Genomic DNA, 13825 nt, shown 5'->3' with positions numbered 1-13825 from the left:
AAAACGAATATTTCATCATGGTTAAGTTTTTTTCATGAAGAGATAATGATCATTGGGTATAAGCACATGTGGTCTAAAATCTCCTTTCCCCATCCTCCCCCCTTTTTTTTTCTTCTTCACCTCGTCCCATGTCTGTGATGTTATAGCCAGAGGAATTGAAAAGTCCAACACAGCCTCAGCTCACTCTTAGAAAAGCGTGTGGAGAGCAGAAGGGGGCGGCCTCGAAACTGCCCCTGCCGGTGGAAGGGTGGCCGTGTACACACAGGCACGGTGACACAAGCCGTCTGGCTACCAGACAAGAATGGTGGGCCGGTTCAGACACTCCAGGGAGTCTGTGTAGCACCGATGGGGAGACAAATTTAAGGACACAGTGGCTCCGTGGTAATTAGCTTACTGCTCTGTTTTCCCACTTGTGTTTACTTTCTGATAGACTGACTGCGGGACCCCCGGCGTCCCTCATTACAGTTCAAAGTGTCAGGGACGGCCAGGTGTTTCATGTAACTTTCAAGCTCCACTAATCCATAGATCAGTGGTTCCACCCGGGGAGCTTTAAACATTGCCGATCCCGTTCCCTTGCTGCAACCCCCAGATGGGTGGGGTGCAACACGGTGGTATCTTTTTAACCCCTCCCCCTCCCCCAGGTGGTTATCACGTGCCAGCAGGGTGGAGACCGGCTTGCCCAGGGCCCAAATCTGCACGATCAGCTTTTCAAAACCTCCGTTGGCTTGTGACATTGCCCACATGAGACATATTGGGAACATTCTCTAGTTGCCCTTGAGCTTCTTGAGATATTCTTCTTTCTAATGCTTACGATATGTATCGCCGACAGTAGTAAAAATTAGAGCTACATGCCCCCATGTGGCTAATCCATAATAATGCACCTTTAAAATCTGAACTGGTTGGAGCCAAATGTTAAGTAACCCCTCCCTTAACGGGGGCTGCTCACAGTTGGGGATGTTCGGTGACCAGAGCGTGAATTGAGAGGTCTGAAAACATGCAGAATCAGAGATGTCTACTCAGACTTCTAAATGAATCGTTAACGCACGCACAGGATGGTTTTAGCTCCACATTTGACAACTTGCGGGACAGATGAGCCCCAATTCAGAACAGACTGCATGCTCCAGGCCTACACACACAATTAATTTATCTTCAGACCATCTGAGAGCTCCTTCCAAAGGGTGATGTAAGGAACTGTTATTTTGTAAGAAACTTCGTACCGATAATAACATTTATGGAGCACTTCCCCTGTACTGGGCCCTTTTCTAGGAACTTACAGGTGTCACTTCATTGATGCCAAAGCAACCGAGGTGATCAAGGCTTTTGTCATTTTATTTTTATTTTTATTTATTTTTTTCAACGTTTATTTATTTTTGGGACAGAGAGAGACAGAGCATGAATGGGGGAGGGGCAGAGAGAGAGGGAGACACAGAATCGGAAACAGGCTCCAGGCTCTGAGCCATCAGCCCAGAGCCTGACGCGGGGCTCGAACTCACGGACCACGAGATCGTGACCTGGCTGAAGTCGGATGCTTAACCGACTGCGCCACCCAGGCGCCCCTGTCATTTTATTATTTGAGGAATGTGCCCGGAAGCTGTGGCCACCAACCCACTGGGTACTAAGTGGCAGCATCGGGATCCAAATTCTGATCATCTGCCTCCACCAGAGCCTGGGTTCCTTGCTACTGTGTCAGTCCCTGTCTGTAGAAGATTGAAAAATCCTTTGGACACAGTCCATCTTGAGGTCTGTGTTCTGATAATTAGACAAAGGGACAGAGAACAGACCAGGCGTTTTCCAGGTGAAAGTCCCTCGGCAGAGCTTATCCCCGGGAGTGGTGATGGTTGAACAGGCAGGTGCTTCAGGGTCCCTCGGAGGACTCTGATGGAGCTATGCACTAGGACCCACTCCCAGGATTGCGGATTTCTGAGAGCAGGTTACATGCTGCTGCTGGCCCAGCAGTCACATGACGACCACTGTCCTGGGCTCCGCCTGGCAGAGAGCTCTCGGGTGTTCTAAACGCAACTCCCAACACCAGGCTCATCGCATCCCCCCGATGCCACATTCGGAACCTGCAAGTCCCCAGCCTGTGTACACAGGGAGACCTGAAGCAAGTTACATTTCCTTATCTGGAAAGGAAAGATCGAACCAAAGATACATCGCTTCTAACACTCTGTGATCTAAATAGAGTCTAGAACCTGGTAGGGAGGCTTACCCTTCTTGTGAAAATACCAAGTCGCCTTCATCACACCGGCACTTGGAAAATTCAGCCGAGTACACAGAAGCAGAAATGGAAAGACAGGCTTCTAACTCTTGTTCGCGGCGGCCTGGCTCTCCAGCAGGGCTGGTTCCTTACAAAGGCGGATCACAAATTGTTAACTGGGCATCCTCGATTGCTTTGCATCCTCACGGGGTCACACGGCCTGGCGGATAGCAGATGCTCCGGAGGTGGATAAGAGGGAGAGAGGGAGGGATGGGTAAATGGATGGATGAACAGACAGGTGGATGGGAGAGAGAAATGGATGGGAAGCAGGGATGGGACTGTATGAATTGACCAGTAGGGCTGGAATGGATGGATGCTAGGTAGACAGAGAGGATGTCCTCCGGCCGTCCTTCCGTACTAACAGACCTAATAAACCTGCAGCTGGGGTCATCTCTTTATGCCGGGGTCCACCATTCTCGGCCATCAGCACGCCCAGAGTTGGTCAGGCTTCAGGCCTTCACCACCAAGTGCGCTCTTGCGTGGAAATGCCCTTGTGTCGCTCTTTTATGCTGAAGACTGATCTAAGTAACTGGCTGTCCTCACATGAATTCGAGGTCTTTAAGCAAGTAGGACTGTAAATGGGTACATTAAACGTGGCTAAAGAGCCCAGAGGAAATTGCCTGATTTGTAGAAACGGCGTTGGGCTCCGATTCGGGATACCTCAATTCCAATAGCCTACGTCAGCAGACTTGCGAGATGGCTTCCAGAAGGTCACCGGAGGTTGGTTTTCCCTCATCCTGTTTGCGTTAATTTCTGTCCTTCAAGGATCCTGGGACTACCAGGCAAAAGGAAGCAAAGGGCCGGAGGGGTCCGAAGACTGAGCCAGGCACCTTCTCCTGTTTCTTACAGCTTCTGTGCCAGCTCGTGCACAGACCTCCCCTCGCTCATCACCGTAGTATCCTTCCAATGCTGTGGTTCAGGAAACTGGGGCTCACCGAGGCCGGATAACTTGCCCAGGATTCCTCAGCTAGTCCTCGACAGAGCTGGGCTGTGGAGCCAGGACAGTAGCGCCGTGGGGGCCTTGCTCTTAACCGTTCCATTTTGCCACCTCCAAGCAAAGACCTCCGTCCTCTCCTAACTCGCTCGTTATTACACAGCTCTAATGTGGGTCCACATCATTCCCCAAGCATACGAACTGGCCGTGCGGGTGGGGAAGTCACTGATAGGACGGTTAGCATGGGACGTGGGAATCGACGAGGCGGCCCCGTTACATCACGTTCACGTAGGTGGATTTAAAAAGAGACTGCCAGGGGCACCTGGGTGGCTGAGTCGGTTGAGTTCGGCCAAGATCAGGTCATGATCTTGCGGGTGATGAATTCGAGCCCCACATCGGGCTCCCTGCTGTCCGTGCCAAGCCCGCTTCGGATCACCTGTCCCCCTCCCTCTGCCCCTCCCCGCCCCCAGGCACCCTCTCTCAAAAATAAACATTAAAAAAATGACATTAAAAAAGACTGCCACCTTCCTGTGGTTTCACGTGCATCTCCCAGTCTTTCAAAACCTAAGCTAGAGGTTGGCCCTGCTGCTTTTGGTAACTTAGAGACTGAGCACTGCTTCGCTGGCTTGAGAAGTGTGTTCCAAGCAGGGGCGCTCCAAGCCTCAGGCTTCTGTGAGGGGCAGGGACCGGGGGGGGGGGGGGTGACGGGTGAGCTCTGAGCCACCCCCCGCTATGCTGCCTGTGCTAGTTGCCATGTTGCCCCCCCCAAGGCCCACCCCACCTCCCAAAGAACAGAAACGCCCGCCACCACGTAGATCACCGAGCAGGGGACTGACTCCGTTGGAGAAAGCAGCTGGGCTTGGTGAGCAAGGTTCGTGTGAGCGTGGGGCTCTCCTGACGCCCAGGGCGGCCATCTGTTTCCCGGGTTTGCCAGAGAGAGCCACCAACTAGGTGGCTTAAAGGGCAGAGATGTATGATGTCTGTTCTGCAGGCTACAAGTCTGGGATCAAGGTGTCGGCGGGGCTGTTTCCCTGCCCCGTGCCCCTCTCCTTGCTTCTGGGGTTTGCCCGCGGTCTTTGGCATTCCTTGGCTCCTGCTGAACCTACCTGATCTCTGCCTTCACCTTCACGTGGTGCTGCCCCTGGGTGTGCCTCGATGTCCTGAATCGTCCTTTTTATAAGAATACCACCAGCGTCTGTCTGTCTGCCTCTCTCTCTCTCTCTCTCTCAAAAATAAACTTAAAAAAATAATTTAAAAAAATACCAGTCACATTGATTCCAGGCCCGGCCTGTGACCATATGATGTCATCCTAACTAATTATGTCAGCAATGACCCTGTTTCTGAATAAGGTCACATTCTGAGGCACTGGGGATCAGGGCTTCAACATACGAAGTTTGGCAGAAAAACAGTTCAGCCTATGGCACGCTATTTCACAAATATTTTTTGAGCAGCCACTGTGTGAGCTATGGGCAATTCCAGTCCTCAGGTGGCTTACACTCTGGTGCTGGGAACCACTCTGCAGAGAAGTCTAGAACATGCTGCCTGACCTCAGGACTGTGGTGTCTCTGTAGAGAGGGAGGACAGGCTTCATGGAACATCTGAACTGGGTCTTGATAGCTGATGGGTCTCCGTGAATGGAGGCAGCAAAGAGGGCTTCCCAGAAGAGGGGAATAATAAAAGTACATGAGCCTAGAAGGACGAGAAGGGACTTAGAGGGACCCCAGCTGCGTTCTAGATCGCCATGGTGGTTCTCTGCACACCCAGCCCAACCCCAAAGGCTTTCTGAGCTCAGCACGTTTGCCTGTCCCTGGGTGTCAAAGTGCCCTACCCGACCCCAACGACGTATTCACACAGCCTCTCGTCCCACAGACACCTTTCACACGCAGCTTGGTGGTCTGCACCCGCTCATCTCAGCGAGGTGACCTCTGGTAGCCAGTCTCCCCCTGACCACGCAGGCTTGTGCAGCCCATTTCAATGCCCGTAAGCTGAGAGTTGGGTGAATTTGAGGGTGAATGGTTGACCACGTCACTGTTCAAGTCACCCATTCTTTCTTTCCCAAATACACTTTCACAAAGAGCTCTTGGAGCTTCTAATGCTCTACGAGACAGCACCGGCACCCTTCCAGTGGACAGCCAGACTGCCTTCCCCGGTGCCTGTCCCATTTTACCCCAGGCACGTGTGTCCAGAGCACCTGGCACGTTTTCCATCCTGGCCTCACATCTCCCTGGGGTGGGTGCTCAGCCCTGATCTGTGACTGACGCGCGCGCACACACACACACACACACGCACGCACCTGGCCTGTGCTCAGTTCAAACAGCTGGACTGTCAGGGTTGTTAGAGACCAGTTTTGTGAGCCCTGCACGAGAGTCCCATTGCCTGAGCTTGGAGGATAACTTACAGCAGGTGAAATGTTGGCCCTTGGATGGGGTGGGAATGTGACTCATGTCACATTGGCAGATCCCACCTCCTGAAAGGCACTGATAAAAGGGCCGTGGTTCCCACGTTCACGCGTGAAAGAGGAAGATGCTGGGCTGCCTGAATGAGAATGGCTGAATCCAGAGGGTTTTTTTTTTGGGGGGGGGGGGGGGGGGCGGGGCGGAGGGGTGTCTCTGTCTCTCCCCTGACCCGGATGTGCGGCCAGTGACCTGAGCACTGTAAAATCGCCAGCCTCTCTCCCTCGCACGCCCCCGCTGCCAGCCGATCCCCCTGGGACTGCCCTTTGCGGTGCTGTCTCTCTGGGTCTGGGTGTCCTCCAGCCTCCCAAGCCGACCTGAGCCCGCCTCCTCCCACAGGGCACGACGAGAAGTCTGAGAATGCGGTGGAGGCCAAAACCTGCTGTGCTACGTGCACGGAGTTTCACCAGATGAAGCAGACGGTGCTGCAGCTGAAGCAGAAGGTACGTGCCGGTTACGATAGAAGCAGCCGCATGAAAAGAGGACTCCGGGCAGGTAAAGGCGAAGAATGTTTAGAAACAGTAAGCAAATAAGGCGTCGCCCCCAACTGCCTTGAGCATTCACTGAGGCTGGTGCCAGCTAGGTCTGAACTTGGACTTAGCTCTGCCCGCCCACCCTCAGGGCTGACAGCTAGAGGGCGACAGGACGGCCAAGGCAAGGAAGGGATTGATGAGGTGACCGGTACAGCAGGCCGCGGGGAAGGGGCACGTGGCGAAGACGTAGGCAGGAAGAGCTAGGATTGTTGCAACTTTGGGTCAAACGAACCACGTCCAGACACATGGTCCTGGGACAGACTCACCCAGCTTTACTCTGTTTAACGTGTCGACTACGTTTTACGATAGAGAACGTTCTGTCTAGAAACTTCCACAAGCTGACGATGAATTTCTGTAGCAGCTTTATTTTTTCACATTTAAAAGCTATGGCCCGTGCTTTGTCTGGGCTGCGTCACCTTGGAAAATAGCTGTTTGGGTACCTCGTGTCAACAAGAATGAGGATTGACTCATTTTACAAAAGGCTGCCACACATGCCTCAGAGAATATCAGATTTCTAGTAACGTTGTTATGCTGTGAGTAATGGCCCCGTGATGGATCTAGTGACCTGATTTCTCGAACAACTGTCCTGGACCCAGATCAATGCTATTTATTACATCTAAGGTCGGTCGATTTCTCCAACTTGTCAGCGGCTCAGAAATCGCTCTAATGCTGCTGAAACAAACGAGGATCTGTTTATATATCCTGTAATCACGATCCCAAGTGGCCTCTGACCCAATAGGGAGAACCAGCAGAACGCTTTGTAAGCGTAGCAACGTAAACACAGAGATAGAAATGCATCCCACACACATCCTCAGGTTAAACCTGGATTGATGTTAATATTTACCGAGCAAATCCAAAAAAGGGCTCACGGAAGAAACTTTGTGTTGCACAGAGGACTGGGCTTGCGGGGAGGAGTTGCTCAGTATCTCAAGACCTAAAGCTACACTCTGCTTCCTCTCCCGGGTAGTTAAATCCAAGAACCATAGGGAAATTTGTTTTCCAGCCTAGACGATCTTGAGAACAGTGTGACTAAATCTCCCAAGTTGCTCAGAAACACAGTTGCTAAATCGATATCCGGCTTTCCCTCAGGCTCCGTGGCTTTCATGAAATGTACGTTCTGTGAAAGAAATATCTAAACAGTTGAAAATTTTGTGTCACAATACCCACCACCTTTAAAGACCTTGTTGTAGAGCTCATACAAATCCAATAGCAAGTACTTCCTAGTGCTTTGGTAACTCACATGGTACCTCTCACACACTTAATACTCCAGTAACTCGCATGCACTTAGTCCTCTGATAACTCACAGGTTAGCTCTCAAATACTTTGTACGCCAGTAACTCGTGGTAACTCATACACTTAGTAGTCCAGTAACTCATGCAATAATTTGCATGCACTTAGTACTCCAGGGACTCTCATGTGGTAACTCTCACGCACTCAGTGCTCTGGTAACTCACGTGGTAACGCTCACACACTTAGTACTCCAGGAACTCGTGTGGTAACTCGCACGCACGTAGTACCCTAGTAACTCTCTTGCACTTAGTACTCCAGGAACTCTTGTGCACTTAGTACTCCAGGAACTCATGTGATAACTCTCACGCACTTAGTACTCCAGGGGCTCACATGGTAACTCTCAATACTCCGGTAACTCACGTGGTAAGTCTCACGCACTTAGTACTCCAGGAACTCTCACGCACTTAGTGCTCTGGTAACTCACATGGTAACTCTCACGCACTTAGTACTCCAGGAACTCATGTAGTAACTCTCACACACGTAGTACCCCAGTAACTCTCTTGCACTTAGTACTCCAGGAACTCTTGTGCACCTAGTACTCTAGTAACTCATGTGGTGATTCTCACTCACTTAGTACTCCAGTAACTCACGTGGTAACTCTCATGCACTTAGTACCCCAGTAACTCTCTTGCACTTAGTACTCCAGGAACTCTTGTGCACTTAGTACTCTAGGAACTCACGTGGTAACTCTCACGTACTTAGTACCCCAGTAACTCTCTTGCACTTAGTACTCCAGGAACTCTTGTGCACCTAGTACTCTAGTAACTCATGTGGTGATTCTCACTCACTTAGTACTCCAGGAACTCTCGTGCACTTAGTACTCTAGGAACTCACATGGTAACTCTCATGTACTTAGTACCCCAGTAACTCTCTTGCACTTAGTACTCCAGGAACTCTTGTGCACTTAGTACTCTAGGATCTCACGTGGTAACTCTCATGCACTTAGTACTTAGGAACTCACGTGGTAACTCTCACACACTTAGTACCCCAGTAACTCTCTTGCACTTAGTACTCCAGGAACTCTTGTGCACTTAGTACTCTAGGAACTCACGTGGTAACTCTCACGTACTTAGTACCCCAGTAACTCTCTTGCACTTAGTACTCCAGGAACTCTTGTGCACCTAGTACTCTAGTAACTCATGTGGTGATTCTCACTCACTTAGTACTCCAGGAACTCTCGTGCACTTAGTACTCTAGGAACTCACATGGTAACTCTCATGTACTTAGTACCCCAGTAACTCTCTTGCACTTAGTACTCCAGGAACTCTTGTGCACTTAGTACTCTAGGATCTCACGTGGTAACTCTCATGCACTTAGTACTTAGGAACTCACGTGGTAACTCTCACACACTTAGTACCCCAGTAACTCTCTTGCACTTAGTACTCCAGGAACTCTTGTGCACTTAGTACTCTAGGAACTCACGTGGTAACTCTCACGTACTTAGTACCCCAGTAACTCTCTTGCACTTAGTACTCCAGGAACTCTCATGCACTTAGTACTCTAGGAACTCACGTGGTAACTCTCACACACGTAGTACCCCAGTAACTCTCTTGCACTTAGTACTCCAGGAACTCTTGTGCACCTAGTACTCTAGGAACTCATGTGGTGATTCTCACTCACTTAGTACTCTAGTAACTCACGTGGTAACTCTCATGCACTTAGTACCCCAGTAACTCTCTTGCACTTAGTACTCCAGGAACTCTTGTGCACTTAGTACTCTAGGAACTCACGTGGTAACTCTCATGCACTTAGTACTCTAGGAACTCACATGGTAACTCTCACACACTTAGTACCCCAGTAACTCTTTTGCACTTAGTACCCCAGGAACTCTTGTGCACTTACTACTCTAGGAACTCACGTGGTAACTCTCACGTACTTAGTACCCCAGTAACTCTCTTGCACTTAGTACTCCAGGAACTCTTGTGCACCTAGTACTCTAGTAACTCATGTGGTGATTCTCACTCACTTAGTACTCCAGTAACTCACGTGGTAACTCTCATGCACTTAGTACTCCAGGAACTCTTGTGCACTTAGTACTCTAGGAACTCACATGGTAACTCTCACACACTTAGTACCCCAGTAACTCTCTTGCACTTAGTACTCCAGGAACTCTTGTGCACCTAGTACTCTAGTAACTCATGTGGTGATTCTCACTTAGTGCTCCAGTAACTCACGTGGTAACTCTCACGTACTTAGTACCCCAGTAACTCTCTTGCACTTAGTACTCCAGGAACTCTTGTGCACTTAGTACTCTAGTAACTCATGTGGTGATTCTCACTCACTTAGTACTCCAGTAACTCACGTGGTAACTCTCATGCACTTAGTACTCCAGGAACTCTCGTGCACTTAGTGCTCCGGTAACTCACGTGCAGTTGGTTAGACTGCAGTTGATCCATCTCATGCTGAACTCCACACACACATCGTGACAACTCGAAGCTAATGCTGACATTCAAAGAACGTCAGAGGAGCGACTCCTTTTAAAAGGCGCCTGTTGGAAGGGGCTGCATCCTGCAGTTTCCAAAGCAGTCTTCCATCCAGGGCGCCATTTGTGCCTGTGCAAGAAAGATGCGGCTAACCGCAGATAGGTGAAGTCACTGCCCGAGAGGCAGGCCAGACTCCTGCTCCTGCACCGGTGGCGGGATCGTCGGTTGGTTTTCACTTCATCTCACTACTCCCGATGCCGCGTGTTCTTTCCGAAAGAGCGTAGGACCTCTACCCAAATCAGCTGGCCGAGAGGTAGGTACGGGATGTCAACGCCACGGTAGAAAATAGGATGCAGACGTGCCGAACTGCCCCGTGGGTGTAGGCAGCCAAACCCCAGCTGCAGAGACTCGCCAGGGGGAGTGCCCTGGGTTCTCTGATGGGTAAATTGTAAGGAAAAGAAAGAGGTGGGGCGACGACCTGAAGGTTAAAAGAAACCGAAAAGACACGTCATTTTGGTAAAATGATCAAGACTAAACCGTAGCAGGTGGATGTGCGTGGGTAGGCGAGAGATTATTTTTAAGACACAGGAAGTGATTACGATAAGGAATAGCGGTTACTTGGGGCGGAGGGGAATGAAACTGATTGGGTCGGAGCACGTGAAGGGTGACTTCTGGTGACTGGCCAAGTTCTGTTTTTTTGACTTAGGTTTCATTAAAAAGGTGCTTGCCTTATAATAACTTGCTGAGATACAGATTCGTGGTTTTCCAGATTCTGTGCTTTTATTTTCCCCTTAAAAGGTTTTCCAAATTGTGTGCAGACATCAGTGCCCCCAGTTTCCTCATTTCTTCTTTGGTTTGGGAGAAAAAGGAAAAAGCTGATTTTGGCTAAAAAAGGGAGACTAGGGATGAAGTAAAATATCCATCATTTAACTCGTGGAGGGGGTGCCAGGCCCGTCAGAGCACTGAGGGAAAATCCGCAGCAAGGAGTCGGGTTTTTAGAAGCCCCTTGTGTTCCTGCTGCAGGACTATTTGAATAGAGATCCACGCTGCGGCAGGGCAGTTGAGAAAAGCGTGAATTGTGAGCTCAGGAAGGGTTGGTGAGCACCTGCTGTGCCCTATGGTGGGCTGGGAAGAGAGGAAATACGAGACGGTGTGGAATGAAATCCTGCCTCTGTAAAGTGTTTCCTCTGGGCAATCAAGCCAGTGGCACAGGTCAAACCCCAGTTGCCAGCCGGAGGGGGGCAGCCGGTCAGAGCCTCAGAAGTTACAGGTCCGTGCGGTTTCAGAGGCGTGCGCACATTTGCAGCCCGAGGTCTGCATTTGCTCATCCTAGCGCTGCCCTTGGTGCTGGGGGACTAACTGGCTTCTCGGTCAGTTGTGACTTCCTCTGCTACCTTGGTCTAGTTGCTCTGCAAAATGGGTCTTCTCAGGATATTAAGAAGACTAATCCATACTAAAGTGACTGTAGATTGCTTGGCAGAATATCACTGGTAATATTGAGAGAGGCGGCTTGGTGTAGTGGTTAGGAGCACAGATTCCAGAACCATGTTGGCTAAGTTAAATCCTAGCCCTGCTACATGCCGGATGTGTGACCCTAGGTAAGTTACCTAACGTCTCTGTGCCTCACTTCTATTAAAAGGGGACAGCAGGGGCACCTGGGTGGTTCAGTCGGTTAAGCATCTTGACTTTGGCTCAGGTCACGATCTCAGTTTGTGAGTTTGAGCCCCACGTCAGGCTCTGTGCTGACAGCTCAGACCCTGGAGCCTGCTTCAGATTCTGTGTGTCTCTCTCTCTGCCCTCCCCCGCTCATGCTTTCTCTCTCTCTCTCTCCAAAATAAAAACATTAAAAAATTTGTTAAAAAGGGACAACAATGTTTCTGTTTTCATGATGATCAGATAAGTTAACGTTTATCAAGGACTTAAAATGGTATTTGCCACTTAGAGCTTTATAAATGGTTACCAAGTAAACAATATTAATTGTATATCCTCACAAAGTGCTGCACAGACAGCATCTACCTGACTCATACCAACCGCTCTATGAAGTGTGTAGATACCTTATCACAAAGGCTAATACAAGATAACGATATTCACGATTCCATTGGGTGGAATCTAGGAGAAATGTACACTCCTCTGTCATTACCATGACCTTCACACATACCTGCATCCCACAAGCCAGTCCTCCGCTGTGTTTTTCAGCAAGTCACACCAGGGACCCTGGACATCTGCCTCCAAAACTCTAGCACCCTTACTTTACCACTCATCCTGCTGACGTGTAGGGGAACTGAGGGAGCCAGAATGTCATTACCCAGCCGGAGATCAGCCAGGAAGCGGAGGTTGACGTTTATTGGATCAACTCGCAACTTCCACAAGGGAGCAGAGAGAGCTGGACGTACAGATCTCGTCCTCCAGGCTTGCTTACAACACTGTAAATCCAAAGGTGTGATCATCTGGCCCAAGCCTCTCGATTTGTAGGCGTGAAGGTGCGACCGTGGAAGGGAGAAAGGACTCACCCAAAGTCACACAGCCAGACATCGTCCCCTTCACGTGCCCAGCAGGCCTTTCAGGTGGATGTTAACAATCTTCATTTGGTAGATGGGAGGATCCCCCGGGGGAAAATAGTAGCAGGGCTGAGACCGAGACCTAACTCTGCCTAATGCCAAAGCCCACCAATGTGATCCACATTTCAGCTTTCCTCTCGGAAGCAGATAATAACATTGGACCAGCCTTCAGCTGCCAGTGTTGGCTGTTCCCTAGTTACGGCAGATTTGCTTCTAAATTCCCCTCGCTCGTTGGTTCCCTCCCGTTCCACGCCAGGGTGACAGGCCCACGTTTGCAGGTTGGAGTGGTATCTTGCCAGGACCCAGTGACACCAGCACCGTTGTAAACCCCTAGATCCCAGTAGCGTCCTGGTGGGGGCTTTGAATCACGAGTCCTGATTAAAAAAAAAAAAAAAAAAAAACTGACTTTCAGACTGCACAATATTCTAATTCTTAAGGTTGGCCCCACTGGCTTCTGAGTGATGATCACGGGGGTCATTGTTTGCATTTTTCAGGGAACACTGGGTCTTCTCAAGGCATGGAGGAGGGCAGTGAGTGGTCAGGAATCTCCTAGCTCGTGGACCCTTACGGCTGTCCTTACCCAAGGATGTGAATACTAGGTAGGGGACTGCCAAGCATCCTGGGATGCGCTCAGAAATGCTAAGGATATCGAGGGGACTCTTTGAAAGACGTCGTTGATGCTTCTTGGAACTTCCTGTCCTCTGAACATCCTCCTGCCCAGAGCTGGATAGATTTCAGTAAGAACCTCAAGTTCTTTGGGGAAGTTTCAGATGGGGGAGCATCCCGGATTCACAGAGGTCCCCTAAGGCAGCTGAAGCAGAACAGGACCTTGACCGCAGGAGAGCCTGCCCCGCGCTGTGAGGGACGCGGAGAGGGAGCAACACCTTGAACCTCTTGGCTCTGCTTGTTCTTCACACCAGGCTGCAGGGATACGGCCGAAACCTTCCAGGGGGTTCCCATGAACTTGCCTTTTAGAAAAATTGCACATGCTTCTATTAAGAAGCTATTAGGATGTGGTATTAGGGAGTCGCCCTGCAAAGGAGCCAAAAGAATTTGTTCTCCGTGAGACATATCGGATAAAAGTAAAAACCTTATGTTGCGATGTTTGCTTTTCACTGATACTGGATTCCTCCACTGGCAAGAACATCCGTCTCCATGACTAAGAAGAATCATCAGTTTCTGAAACTGGATCGAGCCAGCCCCCCACCCACCGGCTCTCCGGTGGGAGAAGGGGACCTTGGCCAGGGGTCCCCATCAGAGTCCTCTTTCATCACGGACGTGCTAAGTATTCCCAAGCCTCCATGCTCAGAAGTGGACACAAATGCAGGAGACCAAGGACCTTCTGAAGCCAGATGAGGTCATCTTGGACAGCAAACC

General features: G+C 50.2%; 1 protein-coding gene and 1 long non-coding RNA gene across 6 annotated transcripts in view; both read left to right on the top strand.

Moving 5' to 3' along the window:
• CCBE1 (collagen and calcium binding EGF domains 1) overlaps positions 1-13825 on the top strand; it is a 258831-nt gene that overhangs the window by 214181 nt on the left and 30825 nt on the right. For all 5 annotated transcript variants that reach the window (XR_006707299.1, XR_006707298.1, XM_045457191.1 and 2 more), the window contains exon 6: positions 5984-6087. Coding sequence is in view for 3 of the 5 variants with exons in the window: in XM_045457191.1 (XP_045313147.1) it covers positions 5984-6087 (104 nt within the window). In the remaining 2 variants the exon portion in view is untranslated. The remainder of the gene's footprint in view (positions 1-5983; positions 6088-13825) is intronic.
• Positions 9321-12827, top strand: LOC123587437. The gene is made up of 2 exons (XR_006707303.1): positions 9321-9538; positions 9754-12827. It is a non-coding gene; the product is annotated as an uncharacterized LOC123587437 (long non-coding RNA).

The sequence above is a fragment of the Leopardus geoffroyi genome, chromosome D3, assembly GCF_018350155.1.
Source record: "Leopardus geoffroyi isolate Oge1 chromosome D3, O.geoffroyi_Oge1_pat1.0, whole genome shotgun sequence".
NCBI classification, from domain to species: domain Eukaryota; kingdom Metazoa; phylum Chordata; class Mammalia; order Carnivora; family Felidae; genus Leopardus; species Leopardus geoffroyi.
The sequence above is the reverse complement of the archived record's forward strand: the minus strand, read 5'-3'. Positions and strand labels throughout refer to the sequence as shown.